We start from the raw sequence: 21,780 nt of genomic DNA, 5'->3' as shown, positions 1-21,780 counted from the left end.
TCTGGACTGTCTGTCTGGGTTGTCAGATAGGTCCCTCAAATTATAATAAAATCAAATAATTATGTAGGTAATAGTTAAATATATATGTAGAATGTGTGTGTATATACACACACTTTAAAAAAAATCTATATTATATATATATATATATATATATATATATAATGTGTGTGAATATATATATATCTATATCTATATATATATAGATATATATACACACATATACATATATATATATATACACATACCACTCATGGAAAGCAGTTTCGTTGTTCATGCAAATCATCAGCATGAGGTTTGTTCCTGGCTTGCTATGGAGGCTTGCCGTTACTTGCCTCCGTAGCAAAGTACTGATATATACCAGCATGAGGTTGGTTACTGGCTTGCCATGGAGGCTTGGCGTTACTTGTAAAGTACTTGACAAGTAACACCAAGTCTCCATAGCAAGCCAGGCTTCTCTTCCTGAGTTGTGTTTCAAAGCGGTTGTATACAGCAGACAGATACTTCAAGGAATCCATGTATAAAGTGGAATTGAGGGCAAAGTGTGTTTTTTGTTTAGCTCATTTGTATACACCTACCTAGAATCCCTTGCAGTAGTGAAAGCACTGTTAAAAGATTTCTGTGGGAAAAGAAAGTCTTATGGCTTGACTGGTATATTTGTGTTTAGCAATGTGTATATATATAATGATTTTATATTATACATATAATGCATATATATGATTGCATTATAAGTATTTTGAGATATATATATGCATTATATTTATATATATATATATATATATATATATATATATTTACACTTTTAGCTGGCTGGGGGACTGCCTGACAGCTCAGGCAGTCCCCCTGCTGACAGCTCCATAGACACCAATTGCGGCCATGTGAGGGCCGTAGCTGCTGGGCTCTAGGGCAGTCCCCCCCCCCAGACAGGGATCGCTGCGGATTCTCCTGTCCAGGTAAGTAAATGGGTCCTATTTACCTTGGGCGTACTAGGTAGGTACATCAGTGGTCAGAAAGTGGTTAAACTGTTATATTTGCATTGAGAGATACTGAAGTACTGCGGTATTAGGATAAAAAAATATGATCAATTAAATTGATAGAGACTTCAATATTTTTGTCGTAGTGGAGTCAAAGACCTTAGTATTTCTTAATGCAAAAAATAAAAAAGGGCAAACAAAGCAAATATAGACCCTGTAGAAAATGGTCTATAATTTAACTAATTTGACCAAATTATCTTCTTTTAATTCTTGTTGTGTAGCCTCCTTTTACATTTTAAGGGACATCTTGGTATGGTTCACCAGAAACCAGATGGTGCATTTCACCTTTATTTCCAAATGCCCATCATACGACTGGCTACATCAACAATTCAAAGACTAAAAGCGTATGACATGGTCGGAGGCAGACCTGGGTAGATGATGTTATAGCCCTGAGGGTTTATCTTATACTTCCTAGGAGGAAATGGAAGCTGTATCTAGTTCTCATGAAAACGTTAAATTGCCAAACATTTGTGCCGATTTTCATTAACTGCAGTTGTCACCTTCTAGTGGCTATAACCACTTCATTTATTGGACATCTATGTCTTAAAGTGAATGAAACACAAGTGCAATGATCATCTTTTATTAAAAATTGAATTACCAATTAAAAAGATTATTATTATATATGCCCAGATTTGGTTTGTCCAAAGTTTTTTTTCCTTCTTCGCTTTCACCTTTTCCCAGCATGAAAAGGTGAGAACTCCTTTAGAGCATGTTGCAAACCGTTGCAGTGACTTATGGTTGCCAACACAAGATAAATGCTTCAAAGTCAGCAATGTGAATTAGGGTCAACAGGGTTTCAAGATGCCTGTTCGTTTTTGTCTAACTTGTCAGAGAGGAAGAACTTGGTCAACAGAAATTGAAATAAATAAAAACAGAAGAAATATTAGAAAAAAGGGGAGAAGGAAAAAAAAAATATATTAAAAAGCCTTAAAACACGTGATGCCTAATATTCTCTGTAACAGCTCTAATTAACCTTGTCCTGAAATATATACAGGTTATTCGTGGCTGCCACGGCTATGATGTTTTCTGAAGGGTGCCAGGCCGTGTGGAGAATTTTTTTGCTAAAGTCTAGACTGTCCACACTAATTTCGTCTTTTCTCCGTTTCCCTCCTACGCAGACTTTGCGAGGTTTGAGGATAGCCCGGGGCTTGCTGTTTTCTCTGGAAGCCTCCAATGTAACATCACGTTTGGTGTTTCGGTCAAACATTCTGAAGAAGTTGTTGTAGGAGCCGGTCATTATGACACTGAAAGACAAAGCGTTGAGCTTTTAAAGACTACATTACGTGAATAACCATATTTAATGTTGCAAAACATTCGAAAATAGCAATTTGTAGAAGTTACTTGAATTTTAAATTGAGCTAAACTACAATGCTATCCATTTCTGCCTGGCACATATCCTACATATAATATGAAAACAAGGGATTGCTGCCAAATGGTTTTGCTCTGAATGGAATACAAAAGCTTTCAAAGGGGAAGTGGCATACAAAATGAGAGAGATTGCGAGCAGACATAAAAAAACATGACTGAAGGGGGAAGGGAAACAAAATGGAGGAGAGGGTTGATAAAAATAAATGAGAAGAAGAGAGAAAAGACAATAAAGGAAGACCGGTAACATAAAAGAGAGGAGACAGGAAGTAAAAAGCTCTGAAAGGGAAAAATATAGAGGTAGTGTAAGGAGTTTTACTCCACCTTTCTATGGGTGCCTGTAACTGAAGCTTACAGCGAGGCTTGCTGACTAGCTCCCTGTGAAGGAAACGTCTCTTCTAGTTCTAAAGTGGTTAACAAGACTGAGACTGGTTAGTGAACATAGCATTAGCAAGAGTGTTTGTGTGCACACAGAGACTGTGAAATAGACACAGATTGGAATTCAGATTTAATCCATATTGGCAAATGATGGGTTAGCGGAACACAGAGACAAAAATATATTTTACTAAAGGGTATTGTAATTGAAGTGAGATGAAGTGACACTGGTGGTGTGGTCACATGATGAGCCTATTCTACAACATTTTCTGTGACTTTGTAAAATATGGATAGTGCTGTACGTAATTGAAAAGGTCGTACAAAAATACAACATGTTATCAGACCTGCCAAGTTTGGTGGGTGTGTTGTGGCCAGCAAGTTGGCAATTAGTGTAATGGACAACGTCCCATCCAGAAAGGAGTACGTCATCCAAGAAAACATGGACAAGAGGCTGCCCAGCCATGCAGCCAATCAGAGCTGCCCAGACAAGTTCTGCTTTAGTGATGGTATATATGAGGTTATAATGGTCTGAATTTAACTATTTGTGAACCATAAGCATGGCTAAACAGATGACTGTGGTGCAATTTTCCATCAGTCCTTCCAACACTGGGTGACAGAACCCAGATATCCGGTGAGATGTCACCTAGTGCTCTATTATAAACTGGTAGATTGGTGCTATTTAAACAAGCTAATGTCTACAAATATAGACTCATCACTGCTTGGTTATACATTCCTAACAAATAAAAGGAGAATTTCGGTCCTAGAGAGGCCCATTTGGGGAAGATAAATAATCCATTTTCTGCATGTATCGGTCTCTTTTTTCTTACCTGTCTGAACCATTCCATACACATTCAAATTTGTCAAAAATGCAATCATTTTCATAAAGTGAGCATAATTTGCTGCGGAGGTAATCATGGACCTAAAAGAAGAAGAAAGGAAAGTGATCATGAAATACATCAACTTCCAGTTACTACATCACTTAAAAAGCCAATGGTCAAAAGCCAACTCTGAAGATATTAATTTAACCTAGAGATTGTATATAGACATTTACATATGCAAAGATACATTATTTTGAACTGCAAGAGAGAGAAGGTTAATAAGATTCCATAACATCAGTCAGTTGTTTACCTGATAGGTCTCTATAGGTCTGTTTTCCATATTCAGGTCCCATACTTTAACAGTGAGATAGTCCCTGGTCATGATGTAGCGACCGCTGTGGTTAAATTTAACATCAGATATGGAAGAAATGATCTCTGAGAAAAATGATCTGTTGCTGGGATCTTCTGGTTCCTCAAATACTAAAAATGGATATTGTGGAAAAGAATGTTATCACCAAGTCTCTGATACATCTCTACAAACACACTGAAACAAGAGACAGAGCTTAGGTTATAATACACAAGCTGTTATTTTGAAGATAATATAGTTCATATCTGCATTTAAAGGAACACGCTGGGCATCATAACACCACTGGAATGTAGTATTTATGGTGCCAAGAGGACCGTGGTACTGACTTAGCTCTAGAGATTAAACCAATCACAAGTTATTTAACCACAAAGTCCTTAATCCAGTGTTGTTTAGAGCTTCCCCTGCCCTTCCACTTCACTTGGTTTCTTAACCCCTTAAGGACACATGACATGTCTGACAAGTCATGATTCCCTTTTATTCCAGAAGTTTGGTCCTTAAGGGGTTAAACTGGGACAGGGGTGCCAAGAACAGTTTAACCTCAATGGGAAGCTTGCATCAGGTACTTCCTTGTACCATAACCACCTTATACTGGTCCAACTGTTATTTAGCCTGGAGGGTTCCTTTAAAGGACCACTCTAGTGCCAGGAAAACATACTCATTTTGCCCCCACCCTCAGGGTCCCCCTCCTGCCCGGCTCTGGAAAGGGGAAAAGGGGTAAAACGTACCTTTTTCCAGCGCTGGCCGGGGAGCTCTCCTCCTCCTCTCCGCCCCGTCGGCTGAATGCGCACGCTCGGCAAGAGCTGCGCGCGCATTCAGCCAGTCGCATAGGAAAGCATTTACAATGCTTTCCTATGGACGCTTGCGTGCTCTCACTGTGATTTTCACAGTGAGAATCACGCAAGCGCCTCTAGCGGCTGTCAGTGAGACAGCCACTAGAGGATTAGGGGAAAGGCTTAACCAATTTATAAACACAGCAGTTTCTCTGAAACTGCTATGTTTATAAAACAATTGGGTTAATCCTAGCTGGACCTGGCACCCAGACCACGTCATTAAGCTGAAGTGGTCTGGGTGCCTAGAGTGGTCCTTTAACATTTTGACATTTCAAAGTAGACTGCACATTTACACCATTGATAATCATTGAGAAATGTACAGAGAAGGTGGATGCCAAAATAAATACATTAGTAGAAAGACATAAATGAACTTCATTGTTTAATACAAATGGTATTTGGCCATTAATAAGTGGAGTCTAATTAAACCTTTACTGCAGAATTTTGTGGTAAACTTTCCTTTCTCATACATATTTGTGGTGAATTGCATTACATAGCAGTAAGTACAAGTCTTAAGCCACAAACTAAAATTAAAATCTGAGTTTTAGATCATAAATAATCTAAATGTATATGTATTTTGGGTTTTATTTTTTTGTAATGTAACTACAGAAAATGATTCTATAGGACACTAAAATACTAATACTTTGATCAAAATGTTAATCCCTTGCATTCCCAAAAAGCATATAATGAAACTTTTATATTCATCATTACAAAAAGTGTGGAAAGTAAAATAAAATACAACAACCAACCAGACATATCTTCAATGCCACTACGACTAGTATTACACAATATGAGACACCAAAGGTAACCCACTTAATGTCCTGTAGACCTCCAGCTTTTCCACAGAAAAGCCATATGAAGATATGAGTACCAATAAGCCGTACTCCGTGGAAGACTGCCGAGATAGCGCCTTAAACAGTGGACATACCCATATGTCAAGCCAGCATTTCTTTTTGTAGACAGGAGGACTATATAGATCACGTATCTAACATTGCTTTCCAACATTTCAAGTAGTGTAAGAGGAACTTTAACTTTGGGGATGTGGCCATGGGAACGGTGACTTGCTTAGAACAATTTATGCAACTAAATTATTATTTAGAACAAGAACAATGTATCTTATTAGCCCAGACTGATTGCTAAGCGTTATTATTGCTATAGAGCTCAGGTATAAATTTAGTCACCTCAAGAATACAGAGCTCCAACACAAGAGGAACATTCGGGTAGAAAAAAGGGACAGAGGGAATTGGGCCCAAAATAAAGACTACACCTCCTAAATAGAGACACTTTGGAGGCATTGACTTATCAAGATAACTCAAGTATCACCATGTTTCAGTAGAAAACAAAAGTAGCAACTGGATAAACATTGGAAACAGGGTACCAAGGAGAGCAGTTTATGCAAGTACAATGACTCCAACTGGGCCTTCGCTCATGATACTAAAAGTGACCAAAGAGATCCAGGCAACTTCCTCTCTATTTGCCACGCCGGACTTTGGGTGTTTCTTCACTTACACTTACCAATCTGTGGTGGACATTGTCCAGGTTTGTCTATTGACTAACCTGGCTGATATTCTTCTAAGTTGCCCAGTGTTTTTACTGCTGTCCTTGCAGCAAATGTGCTGCTTTTACTTGTATAACCTGCTCTCCTTGATACGGTGTTTATAAAGTTTGCTACTGTTATTTTCTACTGGCAATTTGTTGATACTTTGTGGCCAAGAATACAGTTTTGACTTTTTATGTAATAAACTTTATTGCTTATTATTACATATTAGTCATTTGTATTTTGGGTGAATTGAAGTTTTTATTCGTGCCCCTGACTTTATAGTTCTACTTCTATTTTTAAGGCTGGTGCCAACTTTTTATTTTTACATTTCAGTTATCTATGTGTTCATGATACAGGAACCAGGGAAAATGACAACTAAACTTTCATCATTTTATTTTTATTTTAGGTTTCTAAATTATCCGGAGATTAGTACAAAATCGTCATGACTTTCTTTAAAAACATAAAAACTAGGACAAAATCAAGCAAGAGTGCACATAGAGAACTAAAGAGAAGATAATGAGAACAGATTGACCCTCCTTAGAATATACCTAGCCACACAACTTGCACAGACCTATGGTAAGGAATATGCACTGTTGGAGAAGTTGTAGTATATGGGATTGTTCTATTTTTGACCCCATCAAAATTTGCTCACATCTGTTCGTTCACATTTTGTTTTGCACATCAATTCCCAAATCTCTGCTAGTTGGGGTATCTATTTCCCTTGACACTAAATATATTAGGAGGAGCCCACAAAGAGCTCTGCACTGAGACATTATTTATGTCTTCGGTGTTTAGCTGGGGTTCTCTGCTCAAAAGCACAGCTAACAGAACCTTGGTTTCGCAGAATGCTTTTGAATGCTTTGGTTAGAGATGGAGATCTGCGTTAATTATCCGAGACACAGGCCATCCAAAAGTTCCTTACAATAGCTTTGGAATACGTTCAGAAAAAAAAAAAATAATAATAATCAAGATAACAGAATGAAAAGAATAAGAAAACAAAATAAGAAAAAATGTGCATAGTAACGATTTCAGGAAATGTTTAAAGTGGCTAATTGAAGGGTTGTACACAGCCACATGAGGCCTTTCACTTGTAGTGCCCATTCAATGCCTTAATCTGGTTCCCATGGAAACAGGTTTCCACTCATTTGCTATCGTGCCCAATAATAAACCAATCAACTCACACTGACAGAGAGCTTGCAGTGTGCAAAGGTCGAAACTATAAGACATTTTAACCAATTGATGGCCAATGTCTGGCAAGCCTCTTGGGTTAATAAGGTTTCTGTTGTATCCAGATGTAATTCATCTGAATATGAACCATTTGAAGATCAAGGACTAGGTATCTCAGGTGCACAAGGATATAACGAGTTTGCAAACCCTTAAAAACTCTAATTTGTTTTCTCCATGGAGAGGTAAAAGTGCATCTCATATGTCTTTCCGATACTGAAATGAGGAAGATTCTTTATAGATGATATATGGCTCTCATCAGACTCTCTAAGCTGTGTGTTAAAAAACAAAACAAAAACAAACACCTTTAGTGTTATGCACTAAAGTGAGAATTGAAGGTGAACTTTAAATTTAATAGATAAAATAAATTTGGTCCAGGCACTCAGGATTGCTGCAGGAAGGCAGGTTTACTGGAACGTTTCGGCCTACACAGAGGCCTTTATCAAGCTTCTGGATGGAACAATACAAGTGGTCTGCAACCACTAGAGGTGCAGACCACTTGTATTGTTCAATCCAGCCAGGAGTGGTCTACAACCACTAGAGGTGCAAACCCCCCTCCCACCGGAACACCAGGTATCGCCATTCCTCTCTTTAGCCAAAGGTAAGCAAGAGAGGGGGAAGTAAACCTTTAAAATAAATAAAAAACTATTTTTTTTAACAATCAACACACAAACTCAGAACAGCCCCTATTCATAAAGCACCTAGATTCTCATCAACCCCTGCTAATGCTCTTCCACCTCTACTTACGCATGCTACAAATCATCCTAGCCACACGCATACTACAAATCAGCGCTTTCTACACACTGCAAATATTATTATAGTAATTATTGTTACTGTTCTTAGCAGGCAACAAACCACTTTTCTTTAATAATCAATAAATACATAAAAACAAAATAAAAAATAAAAACGTGTAACACAAACTTAACCACCAAAACACTCAAACTTACAAGTTATATGTGAGAGAGTGGTTTAGAGGACACTTTTATTTTACTTAAAAAAATAAATAAAAAAAATTTAAGGAGGAAGGAGGGATTGTAAAATGTTCCAAACAAACACACGTCCCCTTACTATACCAAATTTGTGTGGTGATCAGTTCAATTGCCCAAAAAGGAGATCTATGCTTAGCATCAAAAATTCAAATCTGAAATTCAAGTTCCTAAATATAACGAATATAATTTTACACGGAAAAAAAACCCTGCCAACTGTGAGCAAGAGGGACGTTTCTGTACTTTGAGTATATTATTTGTACACAAATTTCCATTGAACAAAGACACAGCAATAGCCTCAGTCATGAAGGGACATAATGACAGAAATGTCGTAAATATTTGAATTCAAAGACCTCTATATTAATATCTCTTTGGCAAACAGCATTAGGTATTAAACCAACAAAGCTGAATGATCATGTACTCCAATACAGACAAGTTCTTCAGGAAATTTAATTGAAAAGGGCAATATATCATTTTGCGTTTCAATTTCTATCTTACAGGAAACTTGTTTATTTTGCATTCCAGCGTGTTTACCTTATGCTGGCCCCATTCTGCATTTTGATTAAAGTCTAAAGTTATTACATTTCCCTTGTGTCCTCTGAGAATTCATCCATAAAAGTCAATGTTACTTTTCATTTTCAACTCTGATGAACTGTTTAAATTGAGCTTTACCCATCAACTGAACAGCAATTGACTGAAAGCCGCTGAAGTCAGGAAAATGTCAGGAGAAGAAGAAAAAGAAAATCAATCAGAAATGTCAAGGGAGAGGTCAAACTGTACTCTTGTTTGCTGGGTGGATGGGTTTAGACTTCAGGAGACACAAGACAGACAAATAATAGGGTGCTTTTATTTAAAAACGGAATTCAATGTACAATCAAGAGTGGACCTCCATTAAAAGTTCACAAAAGTAATGATGCGTAAACTGTATAATCCATATCCACCAATCCTACCTGGGACATCAGCAAATGACCACAAAAATAGAAATCGTATTTAGAACATTTTTTTTTTAGCAGTGGTCTATAGCTATTCTTTCATGCGGCAGGGAGAGTGTCGGGACTGGTCCTTATATAAGAGGCTGTTGTAGATCATGAGTATCTACATGAAACTGTCTTGAGATGAGTGTACTTCCAAGAAAGTCCAACAATTCCCTGACACCTATGCATATTCCTTAAAGAGTTACTCCGACTGTAACCAACAAATCGCTGTAATGATTATGATTGTAGAAGTATCCTGGTGCCATAAAAACGATAGTGAAGCAAATTTTTTACAACCGGTCTTGTCTGGCACTGGGTCTCCGAGCTGTAGAAGCCAGATGTAAAACCTGCCACTTGTTTGAAAGGGGAAGCTGACCTCTCTCAGCCATTGAATGAGCGTCTGTCCCATGAAATTAGCACAGAACAGGCAGTGGCCAGCCTGGAACTCCTGTACAGGGCTTGTGGATGACAAATCTGTGACGCTGTTGGAGGTGACGGTACACCTCTGGTAGCAAAGGGATTAACACAGTGAAAACTGCTACGGACTGCAGGCACCATGACCAGACAGACTGCAGGCACCATGACCAGACAGACTGCAGGCACCATGACCAGACAGACTGCAGGCACCATGACCAGACAGACTGCAGGCACCATGACCAGACAGACTGCAGGCACCATGACCAGACAGACTGCAGGCACCATGACCAGACAGACTGCAGGCACCATGACCAGACAGACTGCAGGCACCATGACCAGACAGACTGCAGGCACCATGACCAGACAGACTGCAGGCACCATGACCAGACAGACTGCAGGCACCATGACCAGACAGACTGCAGGCACCATGACCAGACAGACTGCAGGCACCATGACCAGACAGACTGCAGGCACCATGACCAGACAGACTGCAGGCACCATGACCAGACAGACTGCAGGCACCATGACCAGACAGACTGCAGGCACCATGACCAGACAGACTGCAGGCACCATGACCAGACAGACTGCAGGCACCATGACCAGACAGACTGCAGGCACCATGACCAGACAGACTGCAGGCACCATGACCAGACAGACTGCAGGCACCATGACCAGACAGACTGCAGGCACCATGACCACTTGTGTTTTCAGGGCTAGATTTTTTCACAATGCAAAACGTTCTAATCGGTAAGCCAACGCATGAGCTACATAAATGTTTTCATTTCGGGTATATCAACTAAACAGTATTTTTTTTTCTCTTTGGGCAGTGGCATGTCCATTTAATTTGTTTATCAGATCCAAGTAATATTAAACTGATCTAATAATCTGGAAAACGTTCACCTTGTAATAATGTCATCATTGCATATGTATTTATAATGGTATAAAACAAAATCCATTCTGGTATAACTGTTAAACTAATCAGAAAAGTGATGTTAAGTTATATTCTAAATACAAAATCTGCATCTGTTTGCAAATGTTAACGATAACTATCAGCAAAAATGGGTCCTTAAAAAGATTTGAATTGAGTCTTAATGACTAGTGATTTAAATCAAAATCAACCCTGGTCTAATCCACGTTCAGCTGAACTCTGCAGCTCGCCATAGGTGGTGTACTGCTGCTGAGAGATCCTAGGGAGTCCGACGGGAAAGTTCATTAGAGCTGCAGCCAACAATTTATGGCAATTCCTCAGCTATACAAACAGAAATCCAATTGGGTTTATCACCCAAACACACCATAGAACATGACAAGAGTATTTAATAGTCAATAAAAATACATGGTAAACCCATATAAACCCAAATGTACAAAACAAGAGATCTGCCCAATGCGTTTTGTGCCTAGCATAGCACTTACACTCCTTTTGTTTTCGTACATTTGAGTTTGTGCTCTCCTATTTTTTTGTGCTATGTGTTTATTGTATTTTTATACTATTTGCACTATCTTGCCACTTTCCGCCCCTTGTTTTCTTAGGAGGTATACTAACTGGATTTCTATTTGTATATCTGCACTGGACAAGGAGCCTCTGCATTTTACTCTTTGGGTGCCCAGTTTCAGCTGAGGTAGGAGTTGCATTTATTCAGCATTTAATATAGTTGCTTCATCTGATTTTTTTGGTTAAAAGTTACATTTCTGCAGTGGATTTTAATGTTAATTGGAAGCTACACAGAGACGACATGCATCCATCAAGTCCTGCCTCTCACACATATGGTTTTGCTGTTGTTTTAAAAAAGGCAAAAAAACCCAGTCTGAACCGCTTCCAATTTTGCAACACACTAGGAACAAAATTCCTTCTTGACCCCAAAATAGCAGTCGGACCTCTCCTTGGCTCAAGAAGCTATTACCCCAAATATCATATTCCTGAATGTTATGTTTTTGCAAGTATTCATCCAGTTGCCGATTAAACATCTGTATAAAACCTGATGTGATAAAACCACTTCCTCAAGCAGAGAATTCCACATCCTTATTTTTCTTACTGTAAATAACCCTTTCCTTTGCCTTAGACCAGGGCTTGACAAATTTGTTTGGAATCTAGGAGCCAGCTAAGAAAAGTTAGGAGCCAGATTTTTTAAGGGACACTATAGTCACCAGCACGACAACAGATTAATATAGTTCAATAACAAGAAAAAGGAAACTCAAAAGGCTGGAAAGTGGGGGGGGGGGGAGGAAAAGACACTCCCGTATCCCACTGCCGAGCCTCCAGAGTATAGAGGTCACATGGACTGGTTAAAAGGGGGTAACCCTGGAAATTGTAGAAAAAAGGAAGAAAAAAAAAAAAAACCAAAAGGGATGTCTTATATAAAGACCGCCCAGAGGGTAAATACCCAGTCCAATCTCAACAGTAGTGTAGTTGCCAAAAAAATAAAAAAGCCTTTATTGAAATCTATTAAAAACCTGGGTTATCAGTGATGGACAGAATAATATAGGGATATGTATGGTAAACACTTCTGTGTTTTTAATAATCTTTGAGCACTTTGCTCTGAGCACCTTTTTCATTTATGTTTTTCTAGCATGTGTGTGTAACCTGGGGCTTCAGATGTTATGACAGCATTTAGATTAGAACACCCACGAAGGTGTTTTATAGGAGATAGGGTATTAGTATAGCACTACTGTTTGGTTGGGAGTGTGTGTTTCTCCCTTTCCCTGTTCTCTCCTACTGCTTTGTTACCTGAGTTATGTATGGGGGTACATATTGCCTTCTATCCCCTCTCCGTTTTTTGTGAGGGTTCCTTTAGGCTATTAGGCTCTTGACTAGCCCTGTTCCTACCATACATATTTCTCCCTATATTATTCTGTCCATCACTGATAACCCAGGTTTTTAATAGATTTCAATAAAGGCTTTTTTATTTTTTTGGCAACTACACTACTGTTGAGATTGGACTGGGTATTTACCCTCTGGGCGGTCTTTATATAAGACATCCCTTTTGTTTGTTTTTTTTGTTTTTCTTCCTTTTTTCTAGATTAATATAGTTGTTCTGGTGCCTATAGCCTGTCCCTGTAGCCTTTTCAATGTAAAGTCATTGCTGCCTACTAAGACCTCTAGTGACAGTCACTCAGACGGTCATTAGAGAGTCTTGTGCCCGTGCTCTACATGGAGGTGCTGAATGTTACCCATAGAGAACATGCATAATATCCTCCCAATGCTTATCTATAGGAAAGCATTGGCTTAGCTGAGATCATTAAGATCTCAGCTATGGAGGCGGGACAAGGAACGGCGAACCAGCACGGCTGGGGAAAAAAGGTGAGTAAGAACATCAATCATGTGATCGGAAGGGTACCTAAGGTACCTAAACAGACACACACTCTCTGACAGACATACACACACTGACTGACAGACATACAGACACACACACACACACACACACTTTCTATAACATTTACAAATTATTTTTTTTTAAATTCTAATCCACCCAGCCTCCCTACCTTTGGGAGAGCTGAGTGGACTTTCCCTGGGGTTCAGTGGGGCTGATATTTCTGGGTGCGAGGGAGCACTAATCTTCCTGCAGCTCCTCTCTGCTCCCTCACACTGTCTGCAGTGATGCCGGGGCCGGAATGACTTCATATTCTGGCTCCCGGCATCATTACACAGCGCGAGGGAGCAGAGAGGAGCTGCAGGAAGACTGCTCCCTTGCACGCTGCCCGGCTTGCTACAAAGCTCTCTGAGCTGGCCACCTCCATACCTCTTGGGCGGCCGGGTACAATGTTCCCTTGCACACTGCCCCAGCCTGCCGCCTCCATACCTCCCACGGGAGCTTGGCTATACAGCTACCGGGCGGGCAGCGGAACGGCCCATTTGTTTGCCCAGCCGTCCACTTTAGGTAAAAGGCTGAACAATCCCAGACGCCAGGGCAAAATTTCTAGTCTCCATGTGGACCTGGGATTTGTCGAGCCTTGCCTTAGACTAAATCCTATTTTTTCCAGTCTAAATGTGTGACCTTGCAAAGTCCTATTTATGAACAGATTTCCAGACAGTGGTTTGTATTGTCCCCAAATATATTTGTATAATGCCACCATATCCCCCCTGAGTTGCCATTTTTCCAAACTAAAGAGATTTCAATGTATTAACCTTAACATTTCTTTATAATTAAAATGCTCCAGTGTCCTTTCTTCAATTTTGTAGCCCACCTCTGCACTTTTTCTAGCTAGAGTGTTTTCAATATTTTAAAGAATCTGAATCCCATCAGGTTTTAGGGTATAAACCCATGCAGGTATCTTCTTGATTTTATAAATTGACAGTGCAAATAAGTCCCATGAAGCTACAGGTATCTAGGCAAGAAAGCAATTGTCTAATACTGGGGTCTGGAATTCTGGGTCTTCTGAGCAAGAGACCACAAGCTTTCAAGATATTTACTATTGCATTTTTATACAATGTACACATGTGGCACACATACATGCAATTTTAAATGTATTTTCTTTAATGTCACCAAAAAAATTATGCAGTGCTAAATCCTGTAATGTGCATTATAAGACCCATTTTGATAAGAGACACACAGAGCCAATAATGCACATTCCATACAATGAAGTTGTACAACATTTCAACAGTGATTAATTATTCAACATTATTGACAGCAGCGTGAAAGACTATGCAGCTGCATTAATGAGAATTATTCAACATAATAAAATTCTGACCTTTGGAGAGGAAAAAAAAGCCTTGCTGCAGCTCTTATCAAATCGATAAAATGAGTTTAACATTTATTTTCACACTGCTTGAACGTGGTACAAATACTTGTGATATAAAGCACATTAAAATAAATATTATTCCGCAATTTGTGGAAGCACATAAAACAATACATATATCAAACCAAATAAACCATAGGACAGCCGAAAACAAAACCACAATCAGAAGAAGCCAATTAAACTTTTAACTGTATGTAGTACACTACTTGGCAGAATTTCACACACCTTTAATCTCCACCTAAACTTAAACGGAGGAGAACCATTTTAATACAAAAAATGTCAACCAACTTCAGCCTTGACATTCACCTTATAAAGTGGCAATGTCTCCTGTAAAATCCACAAACAACTCTTGCAAACTCATTTATATCTGATCACACAGAAGCTAAAGGGCACCAGCTTGCACCCATTGCTTCATTGGACCAGCTAATGCACTGCTACCCTCTCTGTTAATTATGGAACATGTCCTTGTACGGTCTGTCCTGCCCTTTCCATTTCCCTATAAAATGTTACCCGCACACAACAGAGACTTTTGTTGGGTCTATAGAAATGATACTGAAAAGAGAAAAACATGTGTTTTCCTCCTTGTAAAACTCTGATTATTTCCATTTGGCAGAATTTACGATTGATTTTATCAACTTGGGAGAGAGGAAAGGCCGATCTAATCCTGCCAGGAGAAATAAACTCTCTGATTAGAATACGTGCAGTTGGTGCATTAATCACCTTATCACACCACTAGTCCAAATAACTGCACCCAAGTAACAGTAGGATAAGTGTGTTATATTCATGCTCTGGATCTTAGGCAACGTTTGTAATACCTTGAATATAAATACAGACTTTATTAGTGGTGTGTGAATTTCTGTAACTTTACATGAAAATGTGATTTATATTTACACTGTACTCTTCAATTGTTCACAAATGTAACGTTATTTGGAATTTTGTTAGACCAGTTTTGCCAAATGCAACACAGCATCCAAGGGATTAGACTTGTGAAAAAAAAAAAAAAATATATATATATATATATATAAATAATACAATGTTAAGCAAAAATCTGCACACCAGTCAAGCCATAAGAATTGCTTTTCCCACAGAAATCCCAAATTTGCAGTGATGATACTCTTTGTTAAAGTAATTTGCATATGCCCACCCAGAATTCTTTGCAGTAGTAACATCACTGCAAATTTGTGATTTCTGTGGGAAAAGCAAGCTGGTGTGCAGATCTTTGTTTAGCATTGTATTAACTATCCACAGACATCAGGTGGAAGGTGTTTTTAATCACATTTTTTTCCCCACCATAACCTTTTTGTTTTTTGCTATATATACACACACACATATATATAAATACATAGATATACACAAATATAAATAAATAAAAAATAGAGTAAACCCATAGCAAGCACACATCATAAGACATGTAATATGTACTTACATTTTGAATGCCTGTCACAAAGAGCAGAAGAGCGCATGTCACAGAGTCTTATCGTTCCTTTGCTGCTGCTGTAAACAAACGTGTTGCAGTGATGGGGGTGAAACTCTGCGGCTGTGATCACTTCGGTCAATTCTTCCATGTTAGGAGGCTTAATATCTACAATATCTGTTGTTGGCAATGTCAAAGGTTAATAAGCATTTTAATTTAAAAAACAAAAAAATTATGTGTGCCCTGATTTCGAGTCTTTCAACATATGGCCAATACACTACCCTCTTCTCTAAATTCTAGGTGGGATATAAGTAGCAAGCACAAAGGAACTATATGGTATATTTATGTCTGCATGTATCAGTTACATTTAGAAAATGAAATAGTCTTAATTCTTATATATATTTTTTCTAAATTATATATATTTTCATATTCCCAAGGCAGCAGAATCTAGTCAAAGGCACTATATACCCAGTAGTTAATACCACACAACATGTAAAATAAATATGATCGATATGAAATACAAAGTAGACATATTCATAAGGAAATACTTGGCTTCAGCTAATCAGGATTCCTATGTTACTATATAGCCCATCACTATTAATGTTAAACAAATCAGAGCCGTTTCACATTGTGAGGCACATGGGGTAATGACGCAATACATCTCATCAGATACACTTGTTTATAAAAGACCTTTGTTTGACAGAATTATTGCAATTACATTACAAATAGCAGTTCCCCTTCCTCCTCCTCCTCCTCCTCCTCCCCCCTCCCCCATTTAACTTAATATTTTATTTTATTTTTAGTATTTTAGTTACGATTTTTTTTCTTTCTATCTTCAAAGTTTATAGTGAAGACACCACTTCTCCAGAAATGAGCAAAATACGACATGAGTAAGGATGGTAATAATTATTAATTATAAAAGTACCATATTTTGGGCCTGGCTATTTCATTGTGGTGACATCAAAAAAGCTATTGCTGAAGTACTGCTAGTATCAGTAGGCAACAGTGTAACAGATTTTAACATTATTAAAGGGGAGCTGACAGTACACAGTATTTTTTATATTCGGTTTACATTTGTTTAACAATTTCTAGGTGATTTTCAAGGTTTTATTCAATTGAGTAAAATTCCATAAAAGTGAATGGTTCCCCTTTAAATATCTCCGGATGCAGTAATTTTCAGGATCAGGATACAGCAAAGCACCTAGTTTAAGAACCTTCAACAGCTTAAAGGAACATTGTAGGTACTGTAACTTCATCTCATTGAAGTGGTTATAATGTCTTGAGTTCCCTGGTACCGTTCTTCCTTTCGACATTAAACCCTTTTATTGCTAAACAAGAGTCCTCGGCAGCCCGTCTCCTCTATACTGCTAGGGCTTATGATGAAGCATTAGCCCGACGGGCAGTGGGCATTGCAGGTATTAAGTCGGTATGGCTACAAGGGCGTTTGTAGTCTATGCCTCAGCCACACCTCCAGTAGGGGCTGGCCTCTGGAAAGCCAAATACTCTTATTTAGTTTTAAACTGCTCAAAAATGGTTTAACACGGATTGGAGGAACACAGTCAAGGGACACCAGCAACTTTAATCAATTCAATGTGATGAACTACATTGTCCCTTTGAGCATTATTACATTGTGTGCCATGTAGTAAAACATTTAGTCAGTACACTGATACAAGACAAAAGGATACTGAAACTTCGATTAGTTATTTCTAAATTCCACAAATTTATTCTGAGATCATCCGCAGACATGTACGTTTCATAGTCACTATTCACAGATATCGAGTTGATGTGATAGGTGTGGGCATTGGAAAACACTCTTCTTGGTGTGGCTTCTACCATCAGGTCCATGGGCCTTAATACAGGGACCTGTAGGGAAGAAAGGCAAACATTTATAATCATACATACAAAAAAAGTCAAACTACTGGTGTACAGTGTCTAGGTCATATTTTGGTATTTAGGACAGTCTTAAATAATTCCTCTTTAAACTTAACAGTAACGAACTATTTAACTAAGCCTTTCTACATTAAACGGAATGCATTTCACAGATCTTTTTCAATACAATACCTGTAATTTTCTTGGCTGAGAATGTTCCGTCTAATCCGGTTCAATTATAGAAATGACTATTGTCCTTGTCCCTTTTGTTACTTATAGAGACTAGTGCCTTTAAAGGAACACTGACAGCAAAAATGTATGTTAACATAAGCTGTTATGACAAACCATCTATTTGTTTTTAATATATATATACACACATTTTTGAAATCACTTGCCTACTTTAACCATTCTCCCTTTCTGATAACCATCTTTATGCAGCTTTGGTCGTTACCTGACCATATACCCGCTATTTTGCAACTGTCCGTTGTGTTTCTGCATAGCCTAACAAAAAATGCTAAGGGAGAAAGATGTGCAAAGCAACAGACAGTTGTAAAATAGTGAGTATTGGGTCAGATAAATGACAAACGACCAAAGCTGCATAAAAACTGCGGTCAGAAAAAGGAATTGGGAAAGACAAGAAACTGATTTATTTAAAAAATAATTCAATATACATGAATTTAAAAAATGATATGGTATAACAAAGATTATATTAAGTTATTATAAAGTTCAATGCCAATGTTGCTCTAAGTTTAAATAGCTCCCTAGTTTGGCCTACTATTTATTTTTATTATTTATTACCGGCATTTATAAAGTGCCAACATATTCCGCAGCGCGGTACAATTGGGAAAGACAACACTATAAGAACAGACCGATAACACTGGTAGAGAGCCCTGCCCGTGAGTTTAAAAGCTAAAGGTTAAACTGGGGAGATGAGACAAGAGGTAGCAGAGGAATTTGTATGTGATGGCAGAGAGCATTAATTTAGGACTCATTTCCATCAAAGCCAAATGTTAATTTATCCATTAAAAGAAGATCAAAAAGAGGAAGGCATGAGCTACTAAATCCCCAAATAATATAGGTATCGTTTGTATAATGCACTTGAATCACTCTGCTATACCAAAGGTACGTATCCAATTTTTTTTTATCTAATCTTAAAAGCCCCAATATAAACATGAATTCTGCATGTTCCAGTCTAGGATCACATCCGGTACTGCAAAATATGTGGATGTTTTATAAACTAGTGGCAGCAACTGAAGCTCAATGAAGTTGTCTGGGTGACAGGTTCCCCTAGTTTTAACCCTGCAGCTGTAAACATAGCAGGTTCAGAGAAACTGCTATGTTTGCATAGAGGGTTAATCCAGTCTCTAGTGGCCGTCTCCCTGACAGCCACTAGAGGCCACCTCCGCGATACTCAATGCGAAAATCGCATTGAACTCACGCTGGACGCCCATAGGAAAGCATTGCGGAATGATTTCCTATGGGCGGTTTGAATGCACGCGCAGCTCTGGCTGCACATGTGCATTCGGAGCGGACGTCGGCAAGGGGAGGAGAAGTCACCAGCGCCGAGGAAGCCTGGCGCTGGATCAAGGTAAGTGGCTGAAGGAGTTTTAACCCCTTCAGCCCAGCGGGAGGGGGCACACACCTAATAACCCTATAGTGCCAGGAAAACGAGTTTGTTTTCCTCGCACTGTAGTGGTACTTTAAGTGCTTTGTCATTATGTTTCCGCGCTTCAAAGGCAAAGGATCTGTTTGCATCTTATGAAGCTGTTCAACGCATATGCAATTTATAATACAATGCACCTATACATCGGTTCAGTGGCTAAACAAAATGACCATTTAACGGGCAGCATATTTTATTTCACTTTGAGATTGGACTGTTAAATACATTTTCATGAGCACAGAGCTACAAAGCAATTTCAGTCCTATATGGAGAACAAGATTATTGCAATCAGCATTCATAATGACATCTGAATATGTGCTCTGGGTACGGGAGCAAATGACATACAATGAATCTGGAAGAAGAAACCAAATTAAATTACAAGTGATAGTTCTTATTTGTATGGGGTGCATCATACAACGCCTGGAGGATCGAGCTGTAGCAAAAATGGAATGGTTTCATCACAATGTATACACATCCAAAACCAACACAGTAAATACCACCACACACAAAAAAATAAAAAGATAAAATTAAAAAAATTTATATATTTTTTTAAAATAAATAAATCTACAATATAAACCTTTCATATAACAATTTTGGTAGCATGTTTTCTAGATGGTGGATCTCTAATTATATCTTAGTATGTGGATATAGTTTGTGAAGATTCCATGGATTCCGCATACGATCTGGTTTGTGTGCAGAGAGATATGAAAAGCATTGCATTAGAGTACTATTTGCAATTATTCACAGCAACTGCTGGAAAGGGGGAGATGCAACCAGAAAAGCATTCATATTCCAGTTTTGCCTTTTCAACATAAACACACAGTAAGCAGTAATTAAATCTCAAAATATTGCTAATATATACATATATACTGACATGTATACATTCGCACAGAGGCCACAAAAGTGATGTAGTAGCTATGGTGCCAGGAGTGCCCTCTCGCTCCCCATTGTAAGCATTCAAGCGGTTTTAGAACTTTTTGAGTTCTCTATCCAAGCTTAGCCTGGCAGTGCAATCAGCAGATGTTCTCAACCAATGAGCTAGACCAGCACTGCAGGGCTAAGCACCAGAGAGCTAAATGAAGCTCCTGCTTAGTAGCTATTGACATTCTGGTGGAAGTAGCACAGGTGGGGAGATGCTCGGCAGATCTCAGGCAATAAGCCAAACCATTCTACAATTGTCTTAATGTACTTACAATAAGAATGGAGATGGGGGGGGGGGGGGGGGGGGGGGCTTTCACCTAGGGCTCTCTGGGTGAAATAGAAAATTTGAGAAAATTCTACATTGTACAACATTAATTGACAGTTGCATCTATTCAAACAAGAAACCGAAGATGTGTCATTATCACAGGATAAAAGACTGAGCCGTTGTCACCAATGGATTTAACAAATTGTAAAGCAAGATTCCGGTGTATATTAATATCAAGGTTATAGCTAATATGCAGCCTGACTTCTTCACATACACAGAATGGGATTCAGAAGGGCAGAAAGTAAAGAATAGTAAACAGCAGAACAAGGAATGATACAAGCGAGTAAGAAATGCCAAAAGGTACAGCTTGTGCATTTTAACTCTTGGTAGGGAAAAGGTTCTGGCACGTCGTTTTTTTTTTTTTTTTTTAATATTAGTCAGCAATATTTGAATGAATAGGAAGGAAAAAAAAAATGTCAAAACGTCAAAGCTATTGGTCTTGTTCTCCTGAATACCAAGTAAAGATTCAGGTCCGGTTTCCCCATTGCGGCAGAGTAGGCACAATTCCACTAGGGGCACCTGTTTTCAGCTCTTGTAAGGTGCCTTTATGAGTTTATATAGGCTGGTGGAAATAGTTAAGTACCAGGAGCCTTGGCCAATGTTCTCTGTAGTCCAGTCAGCCGTAATAGAGCTGCAGTGACAGGTATAGAGGGTGTAAAACTCAGTGCTGTCCCTGCTCCTCCAGTGTATCTGTGTTTGGACAGGAATAACAAGGAATCACTTCCCATCTGCCCACTAGTAACCTCTTACACAGGAAATGCCTTGCAGGAGGCGCAGGGGAAGCTCTGACTGATGCACACTGTGTAACAGCTCCTGCAGCTTTAATCTCCTCAATCTGATCGGTCTGCAGAAGACATGGGAGGGTGAGTATTGTGCAAACAACCCTTCTGACTTCAGCACACAAAGACCAAATCTCAAAATAAACCCTTTACTGTT

At 38.8% G+C, this 21,780-nt stretch overlaps 1 protein-coding gene across 2 annotated transcripts in view; it reads right to left on the bottom strand.

Annotated features, from left to right (window-relative positions):
• Positions 1-1,595: 1,595 nt before the first annotated feature.
• Positions 1,596-21,780, bottom strand: part of PPP2R2B (protein phosphatase 2 regulatory subunit Bbeta) — a 275,434-nt gene continuing 255,249 nt past the window's right edge. For both annotated transcript variants that reach the window (XM_063447385.1, XM_063447386.1), the window contains exons 5-9: positions 17,755-17,932; positions 16,082-16,246; positions 3,900-4,069; positions 3,599-3,690; positions 1,596-2,275 (exon numbers count right to left, since the gene is read on the bottom strand). In XM_063447385.1, the coding sequence (XP_063303455.1) occupies positions 1,996-2,275; positions 3,599-3,690; positions 3,900-4,069; positions 16,082-16,246; positions 17,755-17,932 (885 nt within the window). In that variant the 3' untranslated portion in view covers positions 1,596-1,995. The remainder of the gene's footprint in view (positions 2,276-3,598; positions 3,691-3,899; positions 4,070-16,081; positions 16,247-17,754; positions 17,933-21,780) is intronic.

The sequence above is a fragment of the Pelobates fuscus genome, chromosome 3 (assembly GCF_036172605.1).
Source record: "Pelobates fuscus isolate aPelFus1 chromosome 3, aPelFus1.pri, whole genome shotgun sequence".
Taxonomy (NCBI): Eukaryota; Metazoa; Chordata; class Amphibia; order Anura; family Pelobatidae; genus Pelobates; species Pelobates fuscus.
This window is presented reverse-complemented; position numbering and strand designations above follow the sequence as displayed.